Raw genomic sequence first — 25,062 nt, 5'->3', positions numbered from 1 at the left:
CAAAATTTTGTTTTTTTCTTCTTAATTTTCTCAATAACAAATCGAAAGTTTTCCAATACATTCAAAATTTCATTTTTTTTGTGTGAGAGTATACTATTTTCGAATAAAAAAATTGCAATTGCAACAGTTCCAATGCTCTCATTGTGCACATATATAGTGATTTTTTTTTTAAATATATTTTAAATTTTAATCATTTTTTTGTATTTTTTATTTGAAATAAATATCTAATAATATGCATTCGTTCTCTACACGCTATTTTGAATTCATTACAATTCTTCGCAATCCATTCTCCGATTTTATAATACATTCATCGATCTCAGTTTCATTCGATTCGATAGTTTACTTTAAAAACATAAACATTAGTTCAATCGGCGCACACACACACATCAGTTTTATCTATTTACATCGCAAATTTGATTCAGCGTAGCGTTAATCTTACGTTTTTATTCCGTTCCTATCTTTTCTTTGTAAAACATATAACTTATCGCAGAAAGTGTGTTTTTTTTTAAATTGCACAAAAGTTACTCCTATTCGATTGGAGTGAAATTTGTGACATCGTTTTTTGTCATCGTGCCATCGTCTGGTTGTTTTTGAAAGATTATAACAAAAGGTTATATAGTCACCAAATTGATATTTTTTTCCATTTTAAATTTTTCAACATATTTTTGCAGCTTGTTAATCAATCAAAATAAAAATGGTATGATTGAATTTTGATCAAGCAGAATTGGTATGACATTGAAAAAATTTAATGTGTTAATTTGTAATTTGATCAGCTAAGGCGTACCATATTAAGAGTTGATAAATGAATCTTCAGTAAATATTCCGAATGAAGGAAGCAACCAGACGACGCTTCGATTGTGAAATTATCAAAGAAAAAAAAAATCGTAAATATTAAAATTATAATTTAATTTTATCTAATTAGCTTTTGTCCTAAATGAAAACGTAACTCAGTGAATCATGGCATAAAATCTCCTCCGATTTTAAATTGGTTGACATGTCACTTGTTGAATAGACAATGTCTATCGTACACATCAGTTTTTCTTTATTAATTTAAACAATTTTGTTCTTTTGTTTTGCAAAATAATTTTTTGGTGCAGACTTCCTCTTAATACTTTACGATTTTCGAACAAAAGCCGAGTTATTCTCAGCGAAAAAAAAAAGTATATATAAAATAATAACCTAAGTTTTTTTTTAATTTTAAAGGCCAAATATTCAATGCTGTCTTTTCGCCGCTCACACATTTTGCTTTCTCATATTTACTTCTCCTCTCAATTCAATTCTTATTTGTATGTAAACATTTAAATTTGTGTAAATAGATCAGGTAAGTGTAATATTTTCAAATTGTAACAAAATTAGAAATAAAAACATACTTCTTTGTCATTATACATTTTGTGTGTTGAGATCGCAAAATATGAGCGCTTCTTTTGTTTTACGTACAATTGATTCTCCATTCTAAATGTAATTTAACAATTTTGATATCTACATTTACATAGAATGCATGTAATGCATAGCAATAAAAGAGATAGATTGATAAGGGATGCAAATTTATATTTATAATGAAAACAATACTAAAATGAACCTGCTGCATTTCAATTGTGAATACCGATAATTTTGAACATAAGTAAATATACAAGAACATATTTCATTCGACTAAAAATTTTAGTCGTGGGCAAATATAAAAATAAATAATTTATGAATTTTACAATTTTAAAATAATAACACCTGCATAATGATGATGTTCGTTCAAAAGATCTACTTTGATTTACAACATTATTTTTCATTTTTCTTTTTTGTTAATTTTTTTTGTAGTTGGAAGTGTCCAACTTGACTTTAATTTGCATTAGACATTTTCTTCATGTATATACGTGTATATACGTTCGAAGTTTGCGACATAGATAGGTCGCAGAAAGCAAAAGAAGGGAGAGCAAATTATTACCGTTCTCTTGAGTTAGAATACGGTAGCTGAGGATGTGTGTATGTGCATAAATATCTTGGAAAAATGGTTGCTTTTGTGCTTGCATCAATTTCGATTCTAACAGAAATAATAGTAATTTTTATGATGCAATGAATAAATAAATAGAACAAATACAGTGAGCGCGATCAGCATTAATTCTTATCTGCGTTTCTTGCGAAATTTTTTGCCTTTGTTTCCGTTGTTATTGTTGGACTGCTTTTGTTGTTGCTGTTGATTTTGCTCGCTTGATTGTGGCTGTGTTGTTGAATCACTTGGGTTGGCTTCGTTTGGCAGTGCATCGCTTTTTGACAAATCAACTGCAACATCCGATGTGGTCGAAGAAATCAATGGCTGTAATTCTTCATCGTCATCGTCAACCGTTTTGTCGCTGCTCTTGGTGCTTTTGCTTTGCGATGAGTTATCCGTTTCATCGGATGAATTTGTATCGCTTGCTGGCATATACGATTCCGGCTCATCAATGATCAACTGAAAACTCTTGCAGTCGGAATATTGAGCACCCGAACCAGTTTCAGCGTCGTCTGAAAGTTTATCATAGTCAGTGGTACGGTCTTTTGTCCATTCGATGTCATTCTGTAGACTTTCTAATGGAATCAAATTAATTTGATCGTCAATTGTACTTTTGAAACTCAAATTATCCAAATCGAGCACCGAATCGCTTGCATCAGGATACACAAATTCAACGTGTTCATCTGGTGAATTTGGTGTGATAAATTCGATTTCAATCGATTCTTTTGACCATTTTTTCTTTTTGCTTGATTTTGACGATTTCGATACGTTTGCTTCAGTGTCTTCGACTTTTTCTTGGAGAGAACCTTTACGCAACGACAGCGTAGCAGCTATCGAACTTTTTAGCAAACTTGTTTGAATTTCGGCACATTGTGCACCATCGATTTTGTCAATATTTTCCAAAAATGACGTATCAACCGAATCGTCAAGAAGATCCAATGATTTTGATACTTGATCATTTGCAAAATTTCCCTTTGAATCTTCGGATGATGACGTTGCTGCCGCATCATTTTTCTTCTTTTTCTTTTTCGATTTGGTTCCTTCGGCAGCTGGTGTCGGTACAAAGTCCTTTTCGATTGACGATTCTTTGGACGAACTACTTTCGGCCAATAATTTTTTCTTTGATTTAATGGGTTTTGGTGGAGGAAACTCTTCGAGCTTTTCACATTCAACATTTTTAACAGTATTGTTGAGCTCAAATTTTTCATATTGTGACATAGATGGTTCCGCATCAAATTTTGCACTGCGTTCAGAAGCCCTTTTCACCGGCTCGTCTAATTCAATTGGATTCGGTTCAGCGGATTTTATTTGTGCCTTATTTCCTTTTTTCTTCAATTTTACTGTCACCGTTTCGGCGATGTTGCTGTCATTGGCAATTTTCTTCTCAATGTTCGTGCCGTTGTCGTTTTTTTTAACCGCATTTTTTTCCGGCGCCTTTTCGTCCTTTGATTCTTTTACTTGCACTTTTTCCTCCTCCTTTGCACTGATGTTCTTCGCAGTTGATTTCTTTGTTTTTTCTTCCTTGACGTCAAAATTTTTGTCTTTTCGATTCAAAAGCGACATTTGTTCGAATTTTGCAACATTCTCTTCTTGTTGACGTTTCATTTCCAACATTCGTGATTTTTCACGATTTCGTTGTTCCAACTGCGAACTATCGATAACGGGCACAATAAGCTTTTGTCCAATGGGCTCGGGCTTCTCTTGCGGTGTGTGACTTTCACTATCAATTGAGCCGCTAATCACAGCGACATACGGCCTAAACATCGACTCATCACAATTCTCAAAGAGATATGCGCCCGACGAATACTCCTCTTTGAATTCGGCAAATTCATCGGCCAACATACTTTCGCGCGATGATTCAGTTATTGTTGTTACCGTACCTAAAGGATTAACCACTTTTGCAATTGAAACTGAACTACGCGTAGTTGTTGTTGCACATGACGACGACGATGCATGGTTCGTTGGTAAGCCTTTAAGAGAAAAGAAAAGCCAAAGGCATAGTGTTAAATTCGGTTGGAATCGCTCTTGTTTCGATTTTTGTCTTATCAAAAAAAAAATCATACGCTCTCAATCGTTCAAACTGTTCACTCGCGTGCTAGTAATTTTATGTAAAACTGGACTAAATATAGGACATTATTTTGTTTTAATGAGCATCGAAAAAAGAAGAAAAATAGTGATGCAAACTAAATAAAAGCCAAAAATACTAATAAGACAAATGAAATACCAAAAATAAAAAAAAAATCACTCAAAAAATACGTTTTTTTTTGGTCAAATAAAGGAACCGAATTTTAAGTGCGAAAATTTGGATCTTAATTCGCATTTCATTAAATATTTGGCATATTTTTTTTCATAGGCTTTGATTTGGAAGAAGCGAAAATGTCATGCAAGTAGTGTTTTCAGTTTAGTTTCCGCTCACCTATTTTGTGATTTTTTTCTTTTTTTTTACATAAAGTAGAGAAGTATTATGAACACATTGTTATTAGTCGTAATCACTTAATTTTGTTCCTTTCTTATTGACATTTGAAAAAATGAAAATAGAAATTAATAACTACAGAAAAGAAAACAGGAAAAGTTTAGGACCGAAAATGTGGTGGCAGAGGAAGAAAAAAAATAAAATATAAAGACAGAATGATGTGTTCAACTAGAGAGTTTGTGAAAGCATTCCGTATGGCGTGTGATTTCATCGGTTATCCGTTGGAATATGAATAATTGTTGATGAGTGTGGGTAGATTGGTGGTTTGTGTTATTCGATGGTCGAACGAAGAAACACCTGCCTTTGGCTTTAATGTTCTCCTCATTGGTTCGTACACATTTTACAAGATCACATTTCGATTTGTTCGGCGAATTGTGTGTGTGTGTGTTTTTACAAAGCTGGTTAGTTGCTGTTTTGCTTACTTTGTTCAAAATGATGATTAATCAGTGTGATATCGTTTAACAAATAAATGTTCAAATAAATGTTCGTTTAAGCTTAAAATATTCTTAAAAATATAGTAATATATACACACGCTAAATGTATATTAAACTCATCAGTCACTCATAAAAAATGTATGCAAAGCAATGGCATATTATTATTGATTGATGGAACTTTCTCAGAAGGAAATATATGAAACGCTGCCAAAATATTTGATCAAACTTGTTTGTGGTGAATTGGAAAAAATTTCGGATTTTTTTATTCCTTCTGTGTGGTGTTAATTTTTTTCAATCGCATTATTATGCTTGACTAATTTGATTTATGCACTGTATATACTTTAATACTATGAATATGATATTTTACTATATCGTATTTTGGGACGAAAAGGACATCAGTGTAATGATAGGAAGAGAAAGATAGTACTTTCGTTCAGTATTTCAGTAAATGTTTAATTTCCGTAACGAAAGCGTCGAACTCAAAATAATGTTCCCCCAGTTCAAATGGTTATTGGTTAATAAGTAATACATTAAAATAAGTATGTATAACAGATTAATTAAAAAAAATAAACAAAAGATAAGAAATAATGGAAAACGAAAGGGTGTTAAGTGTTTGTGTGTTTGGTGTACTAATCAGCCATATCCATACATCTCAAATATTTATACACATTTCAATCGATATTTTTCACAATTCTACATTTCCAAAATTGATTGAAGTGCGAAAGAGTTCTAACCAATCGCAAGACAAAACAAAACAAAACAAAACAAAACGAAACGAAAAAGAAAACACTTGAACAAATTTAGAAATTCTCACCTGAGTCTCGTGGTGATTCACGCATGGCATCGGCCAAATCTTCACGAAGTTGCGTTTCCGCTGGTTTTATTGACAAATCCTCAGTACTCATGTATTGATTCATAAAACGGGGACTCTGTTCAATGCTACCTGTTACCATTGATGTTCAGAAATCGCAAAAAAAAATTAAAATCATATGTATTTAATCTTGAGTCATTTGGGATACATACTGGCTGATCCCGATTCGATTAGCACTGGAACAACACCACGTCCAAGCGCAATTGATGGCGTTTGCATTGGATTTGATCGCGCGGGCCGATTTGCGGGACAGTTAACACCGATTTCCACTGCTTCACTGTCAATATGTTGTAATGTTGATCTTTACAAACAAAGAAAAAACCATCAAAATAATTAAATGAATAAAAGATTGAACGAAGAAAGAAAAAACACATACCCGCTGGGAGTGTTATATGTTTTGAATATAAATTGTGGGCCCATCCAAAGGCGCCTGTGTGGTCCGCTGGATGTCACAATTTCCACCTGTGATAACCAACGCTCATCATTGTCTGACGCCTCCGAATCGTTTGTGGTGTCTTTCATTTCCATTCGATTTTTGAGAAGCCAATTTTCCAATGGAAGTGGTGGCTGAATTTCAATTGATGCGTCCTTGCGCAAGAGATTCCATTGAGCCTTCGCTTCGACATACAATTCGATTGGCGAATCATCATTTTGTTTTGATGCAGGTATACCTATATGACAATGAGTGTGTTAGTAGTGTTTTATGTAAACAAACAGAAAAACAGATCTACTCACTTGAACTGTATTTCGGTTCCAAATCATATTGAATCATCGAACCGTGTCCAGCCATCACAAACAACGAATCAACTGCATTGCGTGGATTTTTCAACGCAGGCATGTCTCGTGCCGTGGTCAATGGCTGGAGTAACCAATCTCTTGGTCGAGCAAATGTAGCACAAACTCGGAACACATTGCCCGAATCATCCGATATGGATGATTGTCGTTGACGTGACGTTGTACTGGTTGTCGTTGGTGTTGTTGTTGATGTGGCAGGCAATAGTGTTAATGGTTGACGCAGTTGCTTTAATGGCATCACGACATATGGTCGTGGGAACGGTGGTAATCTTGAATTATGGTATGGATCAGCGCTAACAGTGCCACCGTCGGTATGGAAAACTGGACAAACTGGACTGCTTGAACGACCATCAGCCGATAGACCGGCCGAACGATGAAAGCGTGACAAACGATTTACAACTTCAGACGAGCCATGAGTACGAAATGTGGCCGGACCGCCGTACGGTGTAACAGGAAATGTGTGCGTTGTACCGCGCGCTGTTGTAACAGCAGCCCAACGTGAATCTAATGAAAATATCATATCCTGCACTTTGGCAGTTGTGTCGCCCCTATGAAGTATATACAAATGATGCACAGATGCCGACGCTGATCCACATGGATGTGGATTAATGCGAAAAACATGAAAATCATGACCACGTTTATCTGCCGTCAACAGCAATAAACCAGACGCATCAAAAGTCATGCCCGCCACAACATCAGTGTGAGCAACAAAGTGAGCAATTATCGGATCGTTGCCGGATACCGTCACTGGTGTGCCCGTTGGACTAGTATCTTTCATTGAATCCTAAAGTAAACCATATTTCAATGAGAAAAAAATTCGCCGCACTTTGCAAAGAATAATGTTTGTTTTTAAGCTACCTTAATATCCAGAATGGTTACAATTCCTGGATGCAATTGTTGTTCATTGCCCGGTACTGTTGAAGTTGTGGAACTAACGTTATTTGGTCCAATTTGACCAGTTCCCGTTAAACCGGCAGCCACTTGTTCGCCCAGTTCACGCAATCCTTTGCCGAGTGTTTTTGCTGCATGCAACACGGTTGCCGTGTAACTAGACACTCCATCACAATCACAACCGCCTGCACTGCGTTTTGATGGAATTAGCTTTCGTTCGGCATACGCAAGCCATCTCGGACCGAGCGCAATTGGATTTGGTGATAAGCCAGGACTAGGATAACATGTTGTGATTGTCAGTCGATCTTCTAAGGTGCGGGCGTCAAAAACGGCTATTCTTTCCGCAAATGTTACCACAATTGATTGATGATTAGCAGCTATTTCTAGAATTGTCGTTTTGAACTTAATGCTTTTAATCTATTTGAAAAGGATGAAATAAAAACATGAAATGAAATGTACATTACAAACACATTATATGATAACATTATTTATTTGCATTTAAAACTTACTGAGTCACCATCACGCAACGAAATGATGTTCATTGTGCAGAATTGCGGTCCAGTCGAGGAAACTTGTGAACTTTCACAAATGGCCATCAACGGTCTTTTATGCGCGTATAGATCGTCAATGGGTTCGTTTGCATTGTCAGAAGCATAGCTCGATATTGGTGTTGGTAGCACTTTCAAACAACGAACAACGCCATGTCGCCATGATAAAACTTCGGTTGCCTCTCCATTTGCTGGTATCGACCAAATTTGAATGCCCGTTTTGTATCCCAAGATTAAAATCAATGGCGGTGGTATTCCACTTTCCAAATCATAGTCCTCGCCAAAGCTTGGATTGCTTACGTCAGCTGTTGTCTCAAACCGTATCCATTGTATTTGCTCCTTTTGATCGATTTGTGGTACACTGGTCAGTGTTACTTCATTGATAAACCCGGTTACACTATCGATTATTGAGCGATCGCTTACTGGTTCCGGTGGTACAATTGTTGGTAATCGAGGAGAACGTTTTGGAGATTCGGCCGACATCTTAAATCAATAATTCCTAGCACGCACGAGAGAAAGAAAAACAAATCAAAACAAATATTGGTCACTCATTTTTACATAATTGGTAATAAAAAAAACAAGTCATTTCCTAAGTCGCAAATGCACGAGCCACAAAAAAAAATAATATTAACATTCAACTATAACTGAAATGCGTGAAAAGCATTTCAAACAATATGTGAATATTGCATGAAATGAAACAATGCCAGTAAACCTTGACTGTTGGTTGCAACGAAACAAAGGTTATTTGTGTATTCATTAGCTCACAATGTTGAACTAAATTAATTGATTTGGCGATATCGTTGCTATAAATAGTAATGCGTCTGTGCTTATTGCAATTGTTGAAAATGATTTTAATTTTGACGAATAGAAAACAAAAAAAAGAAGAGAACGAGACAGAAAAAAACGAACGAATTAAATGAATACACGATCATTTATACGGTAATAAATTAAACAACAAAAAAATACTTTGGCTGTCGTTTCAAACAGATGATCAAGAGATGCACATAAACACGTTCATAAAAACACAACTACAAAGTACAAATACACTCGAAAATGCCTTCATTTATACGCTGACCGATTTGAAAGCAAACAAAGAAATATATAATTTTTTTTTGTTTTCGCCTCAGACAAAAGCTACGTGAACCAAACGGGTATATGTGCCTTTTTAACATTTAAGTCACGATAAGCAAGAAGAATCGATAATTTTAATTCAAATTCGAAAAAAAAAAACAAGACAAAGAATCAAAAATGGACAAATTTTTGTGATTTCTAATATTAATCTGTGTTCCATATACAAAAACATGAATACACAGTAAAGTTGTACAGTCAGATTTTCAATTGTTTCAGGCGCTAGTGTGTGCGTGTGTGTGTGTGTGCGTGTATGTATGTTCATTTTCATATGGTGTTCGTTTTGAAATGTTGCACTCAACAGCTGATAGACTTGAATGCGCACACACCAAAACACAACAAATACATTTGAATACACTCTTCTTACACAATAAAACCCAGCAAAGGCAGCGAAAATTACGACTCGCGCGGAAAAAAGAGATTGTACGAAAATAAAAACAAAGTTCATATGCTTGTTGCACGACAGAGACAACTATAGGTGAATGGTCGCAAGAGATTGGTTGAAACGTTGAACAAAAAATCGTTCAATACAGTGTAACGTATAGAACTCATTCATACAATATTGGTATCACATACAAACACAACTACACAATGGCATTGAAATATTGTTGTTGTTATTTTCATGTCTTTCTCTTTTGCAACACAAACGGAGCGATGAGCTACTGTTTATTTGCACATTCGATTTTTTTTTTCATTTCAAAACACGAATTTTTCCGTCTATACTCCCCATTGTTGTGTGAAGTGCACACCATTCAAACTTATCTCTAAATGAATAATATTGCTATTCATTTTATTTATATGTTTCACTTGTATGTATGAAATGCAAAGCAAAATATTTTCATTTCGACTTTTTTTTGTCACTTTATTTTTGGATTAATATGTTGCTAATAGCTTGAACAGTATATATATAAATTTTTCGGTTGTATTGAAAAAGCATCAATATATTCGCTTTGAAGTAAATAAACAAAAGAATTCGAAATGAAAATATATTCTGTCCCATTACTAATAATATCATGCCATTAGTACACAGCTTATGTAAATTGGTTGAGAATATTTTTTTAATTACTATTTTTTTCAGTAAATCATCGCCGATCATCGCATAAAGTGAATAAATAAATTTTATTGAGCTATCATTGGAATGTTGTAACTAAAACAAAATGCAACGTACCTTTGAATGAAAAGAAACCATTCATGACGAATTGCCCATCAACGGTGACAAGGAGCCGTATTCCGCATGCAGAATACTTTTCAGGATTTTTTTTTATCGTTTGCTGGACACAACACAACAAATTTTTCTATCCAATTCAGCAGTTGTTGTTGTTTTGGTCTTTTTTGGACACCAAAATATTGCAAAATTCCCAAAAATTAAATAAAAAATGTTGTTGTTAATTTTCTGTTGTGTTGGTTTGCGTTTATCTGCGCTGACGTGCGCCTCAATTTTGAAGTATAGAAGATTTAGAAAGATAACTGCGTCATCGTTCACTTTTTAGTTGGCCGTGTTTTTTGGTTGCTGATTTTCATCGAATTTGGACCAAAATCATCAATTTTAATCCGAAAATCAATAGCAACAATCGTTTTTGATGGTAAAAAGCATCAAAATTCGAAATAAAACCCAGATGAAGCGAATGCAGATCGATGATGTTTGGATACGAAAATAAAAAAAAATGAACTAACAAAGAAAAAACCCTCTAGCTGTACGTTTATTTCCTCTTCTCTCAACTCTACACGTATTGTCACTCACTCTGTCAACGAAACAACTGATTCGATCCGTTTTATTCGGTTCACATTTAGCTTGTACGTTATGGTGAACGTATATTCGTCTCGCTCGCTCGCCTATTGTTGTTTGATTTGCTGCTCGTCACTTGCTCAGACGTTGGTGTTATGCGCATAACGTTGTTTTTCTTCTATATTCTCTCACTGCATATTCACTTGTATTTGTTGTTGTCATTGACCATATTAGGAATGATTCACTTTAATACAATGATTTTTGCAATAAAAAAAATTAAATCCAAATTTATGTTATTGAATCATTTAGCAAAAAAAAAAAAAAAAAAAAAAAAAAACAACAACAAATTGCCGTCTGCACTGTAAACTTTGAGTGAATGGGCAAAATATTCGCGATAGAATGATCTTATTTTTCAGTGCGTAATTTTTTTTCTTGATATTTTTTCTCTCTTCAACTTAAATGCAATTTCATGAAAGATTGAAAGAAAACTTTGATTTGATTCACTCAATTTTTGACACAATCATTGCTTTATTATTATGAAAACCAATGCAGTTTTTTTTTTCAAGCCAAATAACTTAGACTCTGTTCGATTCTTTCTTTTTCGATAATGATGAAACCCAGAAAAACAACAACTTCTCTACACTACCATTGGCATTTTGTTTTTTTCTTCTCTGCTTCAGCATGAGACAAATAGACATTCACACATGTATAGTGGTCTCTTTCACTCTTCAACGCTCATTGTTCAGAATGAAAAGAAAAAAGAAAACAAAAACATTACTTTTTAATTCTATAGAGATATATTCGGTATGCAAGTGAAAACAATCAAATTATTTTGCATGTTTATGCTATTGAAGTGAACTGTTTATATAAAATCAATTCTTACATCATCCAATTTTTACAATGGAATTAAGTTTGAAATTTTGGGTCTTCCTTAATGACACTTTGAGTTTCAGTGGAGCCATCTGGTGCATTTTATTCGAAACAATGGTTTACACAGCCGGTGTATATTTGTATGAGATTGGAGACTTTTTTTTGCGAATCTCGCTAATGAGCGCCATCTGATTTTAGTGTGAATTAGATGCAAAAACTGAATTTAATTCTGTAGCATTGAAATGAAAAAGTGAAAAAACAACAACAATAGCACGGCCACACAGAGCTGTACATCTATGCGTGCTGATGCATACATACACATATACGCTTTCTTCATTCTTTCATTCCATTGCTATACGTATCTCACTGGTCAACAGATCTATGTAGCCATGTTACTGTTGTTGTTTTTTTTCTCTTTTTCGATTCAATTCATTATAACTAAATTGAGTTCAACTATGGAATACAAGATGGCACAGATGAGGGGAATTCGCATTTTGTCTCTTCATAGGCTTAGCCGGTTGGGTTTACATTGACGAAAGTCTTCATTAATATCAATTAAATGTAACTTTCGAAAATTCGTATTAATTTTAAATGCATTTATAATATTGGCAACAAAATCAATGGTCAAGTTTCTCAGTTTACATATATTTTTCAATATGAAAAAAAAAGAATGTATCATACAATTACGTATGAATTTATTTCGGCTTATGTGTCAAAATCAATGACACAAACCATATTCATTGTGATATCGAACTGTCAAATATTCGACTTTTCACCTGTCTTTGGTATATCTTTTGTGTTGTTTAGAAGCGTATATGCTTGTATTATTTACCAATTGTAGCACAGCACTAATACAAGCGCATCGAACGCAACATCACCACCACCACCAACTTTGTTTGTCATTGTGTTTATGTGTGTGCTCTCATGTGCAGACGTCCGGATGGCGTCAACAATGGAAAAACTACGTTTCATGCCATACGCGCGTGTATCTTCTTATTGAAAAAATTGCACAACAATACACCACCGTACACACGTACACAGCAACGGCTTCGACTTACATCAGAACACGTACGGTGTACACAAATACACATACACTATACATTACCGTCAGTCATCTAACGTGCGTTTTTTCGATTTTTTTTGCCGTATTCGGTTGGCTATCATGGATTTTCAGTTTCAATACAGCAAGTTGCTGATTCCATCCGAAGCGATACATCAGGTTCAAGCGATTGGTCTTGTGTGTAGTACGTAATCGCACGACTCCGAGATACCAAAAATAAAACCCATTGAGTAACTTTATGTGTGAGAGTTTATCATTCGTATTAGATAGATGTGCTTTCTTTTGCCAGCTCAAAAATAATAAAAACCAACAACAACAGCACCAACAGCAGTGTTAGTGGCAGAAAGAAGGAACGAAATTTTGTAGGCGATACGCCAATATGGCTGAATGCGCAGTGGTTGTTATTGTATCATTCCAAAAGTGAGACTAAATCAAACAAATTCTATTGATTCATTAGTTCATATTTTTTTGTTCGTTGATAGACAATTAGGAATTGGTGTTTATTTGTGTGTGCTTAAATTCATTGATTGGTGTCACCATCGTTGACTTTATTTTACATTCAGACAAATAGATAAATTCCCTTCCTTGTGTTGTGTACAATCTATTCATTCAGTGTCTAATGCAAAGAAAAAAGTGGTGCATTCATTCAATATTCCAATTTATCGCAACGATTTATTCAAATAAGAATCTAACTAACTAGTGCAAACTATAGGTGATGAAATAATTAAATTGTCGAAAAGTGTAAGAATTGTGGAGAAATGTTAATAGAAAAAACAAGTGTTTTAAACAAATGAACCGACAATTCAACAGCGGACTATCAAACCAAATGATTTGATATCCACATTGAAGGTCAACAAATAACACATAAAATTCATTCAAAACAAATCATTCCAAATGATTTACAATTAAAAATTTATAAACTCACATTTATTGACAAAAACTAAAGTGGACACAACAGAAAAATCGGTGAAAATGGCGGACTTAACACCGTACAGCGATATCAAACGACCCGAAGAGGTCGTCAGGATGTCAATGACAGATAATCTAAAATTTGCCGTTCTAATTGGACTAATCGAAGTTGGTCAGGTCTCAAATCGTGAGGTGGTTAACACGGTTTTGCATTTGGTAAGTTGGCTCACACACAAACCTCAATTCAACCTTAATATTATTATTATTTACCTGTAATTCAGCCGGAAAATTAAAGAGACACGCATTTAATATAAAAAAAAAGAAAGAAAGAAAGAAAAGAATGGTTCCATTCATTTGAACTGTCTGTTCAATGAGCCGTCGAAATCTTTGGACAAAAAACGCTCGGTTTGCATGAACAAATGAAATCAGGCAAAATACTTCATTTTCTTAATATCTAGATCACACACCTACATTTTACTTTCTTTTGATTCGAAAAATGTATTCCAGTGGGGAGACTCGTTTTTCATTCGTTAATTATTCAATTTGAATGCTTATCAGATAATTGAATAATATGGGAATTCAAAAAAAAAATAGACAGATGCACTATGTTGGATAAAGCAGAAAATTTGTCAATTTCAAGCATGCATCAAAGTTGTTTCCGATTCAGTCAAAAAGCAACAATAATCTATTGTGCATATAATTCAAAATAATGCGCACAATTTATCAATCTTTTGAAGTACAAAAACATAAAACAAATATATTTTTTAAAAAAATGGAATTTATTCACATGATACGAATAATAACAGAAGTGGCACGTTTACATTTTTAGTAATTTTTCATGATCGGCTAATTAGTCTATATTCATATTATGGTAGTGTATGTATTATTTGAGTGTGTGTTTCTACGATTCAATCGTTCATTCGTTCATTCGATCAATTAGCACAGGTGGAATGAGATCTAAGTGGTGGAAAAGCCACAAAAACAACAACAATATTGCCATTGTCATACACCACAATTGCTATTTTACAATGTAGAATATTTTATAGTCTGTCGTCGGCACTTGTCACAATTTTGTATATGTCACTGTACACTATTATGAGCACCGACCACAAATACATCCATCCATTATCACATACAATCAAGTTTCATCGGCACATATGACGTTTAGTGTGTTGTTTTACCTTTTTTTATATATATATTCCACTCGCCTCTTTTTAGTTGATGTGTACATTTACCTGTGTATTGAGGCTATGCGTTTTATCTTCTCTTTTCCTGTGTGTGTGTATGTATGGACAAAGGCAGGCGTTAAAACAAATGTTTGTGTGCGAAATTAAATGTAAAACTGTTACACTTTGATAGATTACATGATGAACAATTTCATTTTTCGTACTCTGTTCCGCACATTACACTCGAATGTGTCTCTCTTTTTTCGATTTATCTCTCTATCTATCACACTCTCCTACCTACTACATTCCAAATAAAGATAGAATGCAACGTGGATTCAATAATGCATCGATATTGTATGTAGACAGTCGTTGATGTGGTAAGAGGTATTTATTTGTGATTGTGCACTCATGCCAGTATCTTTCTGGCATTTTATTCGATCTTTTCAATTCTACAGAATGAATGGAATTCAATTGAAATGTATTGTTCAATGTTGTACACCATCACTTCAAAGTTTCTTTTTAATATCAAATATTGTTGTTTTTTTTTCTCTCTTATCAGCATTGGAGAGTAAAATGTATCTTGGTCATGCCGAAGAAACAAAAATAATTATTTCGTTATAATTTATAAAGTTGCAGAAATGATTGGTCAAAATTAAAAGTGACATCCGACCGATTTTTTCGACTTATGTTCAATTATCTATTAAAAGTGATTTGTTTCGAAAAACATAAGAGAGTGATACATTTCAGTATCATTATCATACTACAATGTGTTTTTTTAATATGAATCTTAAGTTGACATAATATCATTATTTGAAATGAAAGTATTTTGGAACATTGAACATTGGTGAAAAGTTGAAGAAAATATCTAAGATTGAAAGCCTCTTAAAAACTGACGTTCCATTCACAATTTTGACAGAAGAACTGAAGCGAAAAAGACTTGTTTTTCTCAATTTCTATTCAATCTTCGTGAAGATATTTGCTCAGTTCACCCTTACGGTTCAAAAATGAGCATTTCGGAGAATTCTTCAAAAAATATACCTCAAGAATAAGTAAGTGCAGAAAATTGGTGTCGTGTATACAATTTTCTCACAATAAGTCCTGGTATATCCTCTCCTTTCCATCTCACCAAACACGAAAGAATTATGAATAAAATATGATGTATCGCAGTGAAGAATTCGTTGAGAGCAACTAAGATACGCATATATGCAAACACACGTTTTCTCATCTCCGCTCCACCTGATTTGATTGTTTGGTCGCATAGAAACCATATCGCATTTGTGACACACCAAAGACAATAGAACGAATCGATCTAATCAGAAGATTTGTTCGAGCACACATACACACATGACAAAACACAATGACACATATTAAGCTTAGCCATTCAAGTCATTGGATTTTGTTCAATTGACGGTGACCAGCATTCCATTCTAATAAGTAATCCAATACTTGTATTGGATAGTAGTTAATAATAAATTCTGTTCCACATTGTGTACTAAACACTAATTATCAGCCAATTGAAATTCGGCCATACAAATACTTGTGATAATAGATGCGTTGGTTTCGTGCTAATGCTAGCGGTAAAAGTTAATCAATTCTCTATAAAATGTTCCAATTTTGCTAATTAACATTTATTTAAAGTCATTTGCAGTGAAGCATATTGCTGAAATGTTAATTGTTTGCGTGCCTATGAATATCGAATCATGATTTCATGGCTATATGTCGCTTTTACTTTTGTATTCAACATCAGTTTCACGTCGGTTAAATGAATCAGAATGTTTGTCAAAATGGATGAAATTCCAAAGTTATTATTTTCCTATTCATTTCGAGACTTTTATCTTACTTTTGGAAATCTAATGAATGCATAACTTTACCTTAATGAATGCAGCTTTGAAAGATAAAAAGAAAACATATGTATATGGCTTCTTAGCAAAAGCGTACGGGCATCATGTGAATGTGTGCTAATTTTACACGCGTATATTTGTGTCGCGAATTCAAAAGATTTTTAATCATATTTCTAAATCAAAGCGTTCTTGAAAAACAGTAAAGTCAGTGATAACTTATCTCTTTGCACTGCAGAAAAAAAAAATTAATTGCGTTGAAAACTCATTTAAGAGAAGAAAATTTTACTTTGATGTGTTTTTAAGGATGCTGAATATTTGCCCGCTTTTTGGCGATTTTTCAATTTTATTCAAAGTTATAATCGCAATCAATGTTAAGAGGATTCAGTGTCTATGATCTGTATCAAAACCTATTTTTATCTGGGCACTTATTTTCCCCCTCCACCCTCTTTCTTTTTGTGAACACGGTATAATCATTTTCTATATTGAGCACATTAGCGACCCCTTCCATTGCTCTGGCTCTCTCTCTCATGCCACGTAGCCTGTGTTCGTGCGACGCTTTTATCTTTCTATTAACGGGTAACACAAATACAATTTGGGGTAAATATTATTTAGCATGATTTGATATGCATCGAGATCGTAGGCATACGCCTACATATATATAATGTGCCGTTCATTTGTATCGTTTACGTTTCCGCCGATTCATAAAGCCAAAGGAAAACGTCATTACGTATTTATGTATCCGTCCATCACAATTTAAAGTAGATACAAACATGAAATCATTAGCTAGGCTTTTTTGTTGATTATGTGCAGCCAACCTGTGTGTGTATGTTCCGTGTATACTGTGTACACCGTTTATAAATATAAAACAGACAAAATACGCGCATAGTACCAACGAAGTATGTATTTTATCATTGGTTCGTTCGTTTGCTCATTTTCATTTCATTTCATTTCATTATTCAAATACCGCAATGAAAATGAGATCGCTGAACGAAAGGAAAACACAACCAAATAATTATTATTCGTTAAAGCATTTATGCGAAGCAAATACAGGTAAAATGCTGATACAGCCACTTTGACACATCGAATCCCATTGTGTTCCGGTATCGCTTTACAAATTAGCTCTTGAAACTTGGTCGCAAAATCAGCTCAATCAATACGATAAAAAGGAACAAGCATCATCGCATCAGTGAAATTTTGTTCGACTGATATTTTTAATGAGCAAGCGATACGCAGAAACAAAACCGTAGCATTTCAATTTCAGCAAGGTTGACAGCCGTATTATAAATTGAATGTTACAAAAATTACATTTAACGTGGAATTTGAGTTCAGCGGCCAACATTACCGGTTTGATGAATGCCCGGTAATTTCAATCGCATTTCAAAATTTCGATTTATTTACTCGCTCTTAATTACAAAAGTTTGGGGATTCTTTCATGATTTTTTTTTAAAGTAGTCGTGATAATGATGTATCAATCTATTAATTTAATGAAAATGACAAACAAATTTAATTTATCCTGCTACAATCCGATGAAAATCCATCGATCTTAGTGAAATGTTTGCAGTGCGTTGATTTTGTGTGTGCGCCCACTTCGGAGAAGTTTATTATTTTGTTTGACACAATATTTCTCATCGCAAACGAAAACATTAAGTTTTCAAATGAAATTGTGCCAATTTGGATGACACACAAATTTGATAAAATTAACAAAAGAATCTTTCAGCTTCATAAAATGTATTATTCAGCTTCATGTCATGGGAAATGAATTATCCATTAATTTGATTTTGTTATTGGACATTTTTATATGCAAAAAAGTTTTCGCAGAAAAACAACATCGAATTAACTCCTCTCAATATATTATTATTGTATACGCTGTACGCTTCACATGATGAACTCATCAATATCAAATGACTATCGTTGTATCGTAATTAATAGCATTATATTTGCTTAACGACTCTCAATTTACAACCGATGCTGTCGAATGTAAATTCTGGGATTTTCAAACGGGTAAAATTCACTCATTTTTTTTCACCATACATCCATTTTGACAAACATTATCGATCCAAAGACGCAAGCGAAAATTTCAATTGCGCTGAAGAATGCAATAACAATTTAAAATGCGGCATTTTTACTATCATAATCAACATGCCATAGAAACTGAGAGTGAACGAAACCAATGTACATAAACAAAGGCTGTTTTTATTTCGCTTCCTACGGTGTGTATCAACGTAAATGTACAGATGACTTGAAAGCCATCTCATGAATGCGACTGTTTAAAGAAGCACACAAACCACTGAATGAATTAAATGTACTTACATTTGTCGTTCATAAAATGGTTTCAAGTTTCATATACAAAAAAGAGCTACCTTTATAAACTGTGCTTTTACTACGTTGACTTTATATTTTCATTCACTTGATAAATAATAAGTGATATAACAAGTCTTTGATACAGACATTGATGCTGCGCATTTTGTTTCTTTTCTTTACACATGTTTTTGATTTAAATTATTCGCTTCGCATATATATATAAATTTGTATGTGTGTACCCCAGAAACACCAGAACCGCGTAATAATACGTAAGGGGGAATGAAACGACAAAAGTCGGTATTTGGTATTTGAATGCACACGCAACTGCTATTACATAATATTTCAACTCTTTTCGGAACGATTCATTTCAACGTTAAATAAGGTGAATTAGAACACACAAATGTAGCAACTAAGAACCAGATGCTTTCCAGCATAAAACCACCGAAAATACAGTGAGCAACTGTAAAATGTATCGCATGTATGCGATGGTGTTGTCGCAATTTTCGCATGCGAAACTCTACCAATTTCAATAACTTAGATTTTATTGCATATAAATCAGGGAAGTATGAACAAATTGAGTTTACACTTGTAGCATATGTAGTCGGTGTTATGCCAAAAAAAATGGTTGTATAATATAGAATAAATGACAAGCATTTCAATCATACTCACCCAGAGACTGCACGCTGAGCAATGCGAAAATTTATACGAAATGTTTTGATACTTTAAACTCTAAATGAAATCATATATATTATTCATAATGTACCCGAAATTTGACCGAAAGCCCCAAAGTTAGAAGTTTCCAAGTTAAAAATGACACCCGATGCACTCTATACGACCAACGAAAAGCGGCAAATCATATATGAGTGTGTTCTCGTCCTACATCAAGTATATATTGAAAAATTGATTCAGCATTTACCCACGAACCCACCCGCTGTCGACTAAAAATCGATTTTTTCCTCGTTTCATACAATTGAATTTTAGAAAATATATTGAATCATAACAGAGCAATCAAAGTTCTGAATATTCACATAAAAAAATGTGCTTTTCTTCGCAATCCAATTGAATTTCATCGTAATTTTCAATCCATATTTTTTCTCTTAGATAAATTGGAAACAAAATATGTTGCTTGTCGGCAATAAATCCATTCAATTTTCGATCGACCACTCAAGCAATTCGAAACAAAAAAATTGAATTGACCAAAACAAAATGCAACACTTTTCGATATATTTACGCTTTTCAGTCATTTTTTGTATTATTTGCTGATAGTTTTGACCTTTGTTTGTGTATAAACAAACATGTACGACTTTTTCAATTGAATTCCATTTTTGAATGAATGGCACATGTCATTAATAATATCAGTCATTCCATTGCGTCACATTTAGCGCTTTCCAAACACTCTCTATACGTTTGTTGTTTGTGTGTAATCTGTAATGGAAGAATGCACATTGTTATTCTACGAATCGGGTTATAATAATACCGGAAGTATGTTCAGTGGGCACGAGCAAAATGAGCTGTCAAAGTGAAGTGATTGAAACTTAAAGTTGATTTTCGTATCTGGCTGCATCTTAATGCGTTCACTAGAATGTGAGAAAATTGAGAAGTACAAGATAAGAAACGTCGTGTAAGGGCTAATGAGTCAACCGCTACTGTCTGCAAGTGACCAGCATATGTGATAACTTTATTTATTTTACATTTGCTCACATCATTTAACCGATAAATGGTGTATGAACAAAGGGGCAGTTAGCCAACGGTTCACCGCAAGAATGTTAATTTACCGTTGAAAATTGTGGCTGACTGTGTTCAGAATACTGAAAATAAACCGACTTTCGTTCGCTTTTATTGATGGTTTGAAATATATGTCATTGCTTTGCTTTCTATCGATTGATTCATGTGTTTGCTTGTTTGCTTGCCTGTTCGCTCACGGAATGTGTACGGACGCTGGTTTTGCCTGTAATATATGGCATTTTCCCTTTTTGTAACGTTGCACACAAGAGAGCGTGAGCGATTTCGAAAGAAGTCGCGCTGGGCGTAAAATGGATATATCCTATAGATGACAGTATATGTGTGTGTATGTGTGTGTGACATAAGTTCAAATAAACGTACCTAAAGGCGAGAAAGTGTACAAACACCAGAGAGTGAAAAAAATCGATTTAAGCTGGAAAAAATGCCAAGGCGCGAACAACAATCTATTGTGAGAAAAGAGAATACAACTACAGCGCATACAATTTTTGCAGACAACAAATCGGTAATTTGGATTTCATACTATAAATCAAGTTCCCCGTTTGCGTTTGAATTTTAATTCTCCATTTTTACTGTCAACTTTTTCTGCCAAACAAAATGGGCAGATTAAAAAAGTTTTGTGTACTCTTTAGATGATCCGCCTGTATGCGTGTGTTTGGTTGAAGCGCATTTGCACCCAACACGATATACCTGCTCACATGTTAAACAAGCGGTAAAATTTATTATGGCGAGCTATGCATTTGTTTATATGATGACAGAATCCGTGACATTCTTGACTTTGCATTATACATTTTCATTCTTGTTCTAATGTATTGCAGCAGCGAAAAGAGAGCAAACAATTTCAATTACGCAATGATTGAAAGTCGACTAGATATTGTGATTTTAATTTTCATTTGTTATCCCGGGGGAAAGGTTGAACTCGTTTCCTATTCATGTCTAAAGTAAGGATATAACACATCTGTTTTCCGAAAGAGAAAAAAAACCATCGAGTTTCTTTTTTGTATTAAACACAATTAATATTCCCTCTGGAGAATATTTGCCGTTTAAACGTTTATGCGGCTTCGAACTTTGCAGACATGAATTTATTGTAAAATCAGACAAATAGTTACATAAACGGCAGACATTGAAACACTTTTGTTCTTAGAACATGTTGAAGATGCTGCGTCTATTATAATATGGTTTTTGTTTTCATGGTTTCCATTGTTAATATATGTTTTGCCGGTGAAAATCAATAGCAACCCACGCTACATAAATGCACATAAATACGTACACACATTGTGCATCGTATTTCATCTAAAAAATTTATGAACCATACAAGTACCAAATGAACGGCATCGTTAAATAAATCGGTTTATCATGAAGAATATACGGAATGTATTTGCCTGCGTGTTGATCTAATATAAACCATGTAAAACGTAACATATAACTAATGATGTAGACGGCAAATGCTCGGGATATGTTTTACGACTGTTTCTGTTCATATATGCCAACGTCTGATAACGTGTTCATATTAATTTTCCGATTTAGTTAGGTAAATCACGTTTACATCCACTACACTCGGCAATATTCGACATCACGGTAAACATCAACTTTGAATCATTTTGATAAATCTGTCGACATCATCCATAACTAGCTTTCACCTGCGTTCGATATGCCGTTTCACGTGTAATACTATTCCGCAGCAGCACCAGCGGCACAAGATATTAAGTCGAAAGCCCTCCGAATAATATTTTAGATAAGCAACTTTTATCATATTTTCTTTCACTTGCTTAATTGGCTCGTTTGAATTTATCATAAAATTGTGATAAGCATATATATGTTAGACACACATTATACAGATATCATATTGTTACTTAGTAAATAGAGTGAAATATCGACTTTTTACCTCACTTACTGAACGACAATAACTCAATTCACTTGGAGTTTTTGTTACAATCAACCTTCGGTCATACTCTCATTCCTCGACGGTGATTGCATTCATTCAAATGGTGCGAATATATTTCATCTTCGTGTGCACTGTGCAATGTGCATTCCAATGACAAATTTTCATATGGTAGCAATCACTGAACCAAATAATATCATCGAAACAAGAAGTGCTTTTAATCCATTTATAGCTGAGGCGAGCATGTGTTAAAGTACGGTACGTAGCTGTGAATAGGCATTTACATAGCGTCGAGTGTCGACATAACCAAAATGCATACTTGCGTCAAGTATCACCACTCACGAATGTAAACCACACCCCAAGCAATTATCAATATTTTCCATTCCGGCTTTTCCGTCGCGCTTTCATTTCTTCTTCCCCACCAACTCAACTCCAATGGCAAATCTAATTACAATTAAACGTAAATGAACACATACCGAATTACATTGACTAATCGTAAACATCACTCGATGGTGCATACGCATTGAAAGAAAAATAAATGCGCTGACGTTGAGCGTACATAAATGAGGGGGATTTGTCGAATGAGAAAACCGAACATATTTTTCTATGCCAACAACAACTTCCGAACGCTTTTCAATTAAGAAAAAAACTACAGCACTTGCAATTGATCATTGTTTTTGTTCCTGTCGCCCTCCGTTTGCTGAGCCTGTATGCTTTTTTTGTCGAGTCAAGTACCACTCTGTAGACTTTCAGCATAAATTAAATTTGCAATCTATGCTAACTACATCAATAACGAACGTCGTCGTATGATTGAAGAAATGGTGAAGCATATAAGAAAGTCTTGCGAAAATGATGGAAAATGTGTTTTTTCATCCGTTTTTAATGCTATCGATGTCGACGGTCTCACTGCATAATTATTGAAATGATTTTAACGATCCACTCAAACTGCAGTTTTTACATACCTAAGAGCAAAAAAATGAGTTTAATGCAAATTATCTGGTGGATATAAGCTAACAATGACAAATATTTCTTTTTTGTTCTTGTCATTGTGATTCGCAAAAGAAAAACCAGCCGTAGAAGTGCAAAATCCCGAATCCACAACTGCTGATATTTTAGTTTTATTAATCACAACAAATCGTTGTACTTTCAAAAAGCTTATTGTAATTGCTTCGTCGGTTTGTAAGTACGTAGTTTGGTGCGCTTAAAAAACTTTTTCGCTGCTCGTATCTCGAAGGATTTGACGTATGATATTTTTATTTGATGTAGATTATATATCAATCCGGTAATAATGTTCCGAGAAACAAAAATGCATAGCATTCAAATTCAAGTTTGCATTTTTAGTTAAATTAACGTTTACGTTTTACATATAGAATGCTTTATCGTTCGTTGTAGCCACGTTTTGCATGAAAATCTGAATTGCATTCTAATGATGCTATTATACGAGAAAAAGATAAGTAAAAACTGGCAAGCGCCAATTCTAGAGAAGTTAATTACTTTCGGATCGTCCAATCGTTAAAGATGACGTTCATGTTATAAGGTTTCACGAAACTTTAATAAAATTAAGCAGTAAAGACTCAAGTCTCGAATGACTTCGATAAAATTGTTCATCTCTTCGATACTAATTAAGTTGTTTGGTTCGACCCAAGACAAAACAGAAATAAAATCATTGGGCTATTGCCATGGAAATGTTCACCCAAAGTGTTTATGATGATTCCAGTATGGACACACCATTTTGATCGAATATTTTCGTTTATGAAAAGGCGAAGGGGTTGCGCACGTATTGATAAAACTTCATAATTTCGGTGTCAAAGAACGATTGCTGTTATTTGAAACTTTGACAAAAGTAAATTCCATGTATCGCCTATGATTTATGCGCAGTGTAATAGTGGACGCTCAGATTTCTCGTCTGCAACATTGAATGTTCAGAAATTGGTTGAGAATTCGATAGAAAAACAAATTAAGCTCAAATTTTTGGGTACGATAGTAACGATATGTTTACATTTCCTTTCAACCATTTAAAGTAGCTAACGCACTTAATAAGCACGCATTGTATATCAATCTTGTTTTTCCAGAATATGACAAATGGGCACAATCACACCATGACATTTGATAACGAAACAATGTGTAGGTTTCCGTTTTTCATTCTCAACTTTATCAAATGTGTCATTTTATGTTGCAGATACTATATATACACATACTCAATATCCTGTGTCAAAAATGGTTTGAAATGATATCATGTTAAACGATATGTTCAGCCATTTATTCAAGCTTGAAGCCGGTTTTGAATATCTGATTAAATTGTTCTCGAAGCAGAAGTTTCCAAAATTACCTTATATCATTTTATTATTCAGAACTGTTATCAAATCAGCTAAGTCATGTATTTCGTATCGGTCTGGAATACGTTTGGTTAAATAGAAACGAACACTTTGGTTGATTCAATTTGAGT

The 25,062-nt window shown here is 34.1% G+C and overlaps 2 protein-coding genes across 5 annotated transcripts in view; one reads left to right on the top strand and one right to left on the bottom strand.

Moving 5' to 3' along the window:
* Positions 1-190: 190 nt before the first annotated feature.
* Positions 191-11,146, bottom strand: LOC116344893 (breast carcinoma-amplified sequence 3 homolog). Its single transcript, XM_031773742.1, has 8 exons — positions 10,290-11,146; positions 7,955-8,492; positions 7,413-7,862; positions 6,495-7,338; positions 6,136-6,430; positions 5,912-6,060; positions 5,703-5,831; positions 191-3,951 (listed from the first exon to the last, which is right to left on the bottom strand). Exons 2-8 carry the CDS (start codon positions 8,474-8,476, stop codon positions 2,114-2,116), a joined length of 4,227 nt encoding a protein of 1,408 aa, XP_031629602.1. The 5' UTR covers positions 8,477-8,492; positions 10,290-11,146; the 3' UTR covers positions 191-2,113.
* A 1,767-nt stretch (positions 11,147-12,913) lies between these two features.
* The window catches only part of LOC116344873 (neurobeachin), a 143,171-nt gene continuing 131,022 nt past the window's right edge, over positions 12,914-25,062 (top strand). For 3 of the 4 annotated variants that reach the window (XM_031773702.1, XM_031773707.1, XM_031773697.1), the window contains exon 1: positions 12,914-13,902. In XM_031773702.1, the coding sequence (XP_031629562.1) occupies positions 13,750-13,902 (153 nt within the window). In that variant the 5' untranslated portion in view covers positions 12,914-13,749. The remainder of the gene's footprint in view (positions 13,903-25,062) is intronic. The other variant, XM_031773709.1, reaches the window with a different exon arrangement.

Source organism: Contarinia nasturtii, unplaced genomic scaffold, assembly GCF_009176525.2.
Source record: "Contarinia nasturtii isolate CC-2019 unplaced genomic scaffold, AAFC_CNas_1.1 Cnas_scaffold_1182, whole genome shotgun sequence".
NCBI lineage: Eukaryota > Metazoa > Arthropoda > Insecta > Diptera > Cecidomyiidae > Contarinia > Contarinia nasturtii.
This window is presented reverse-complemented; position numbering and strand designations above follow the sequence as displayed.

Bases quoted from the DNA above. Each gene is read 5' to 3' on its own strand.
- LOC116344893 (XM_031773742.1), bottom strand. From the start codon at position 8,476: ATGTCGGCCGAATCTCCAAAACGTTCTCCTCGATTACCAACAATTGTA. The intron at 7,863-7,954 runs GTAAGTTTTAAA...CTTTTCAAATAG, and splicing joins CGTTGCGTGATGGTGACTCA to ATTAAAAGCATTAAGTTCAA. The intron at 6,061-6,135 runs GTATGTGTTTTT...TTGTTTGTAAAG, and splicing joins ACATATAACACTCCCAGCGG to ATCAACATTACAACATATTG.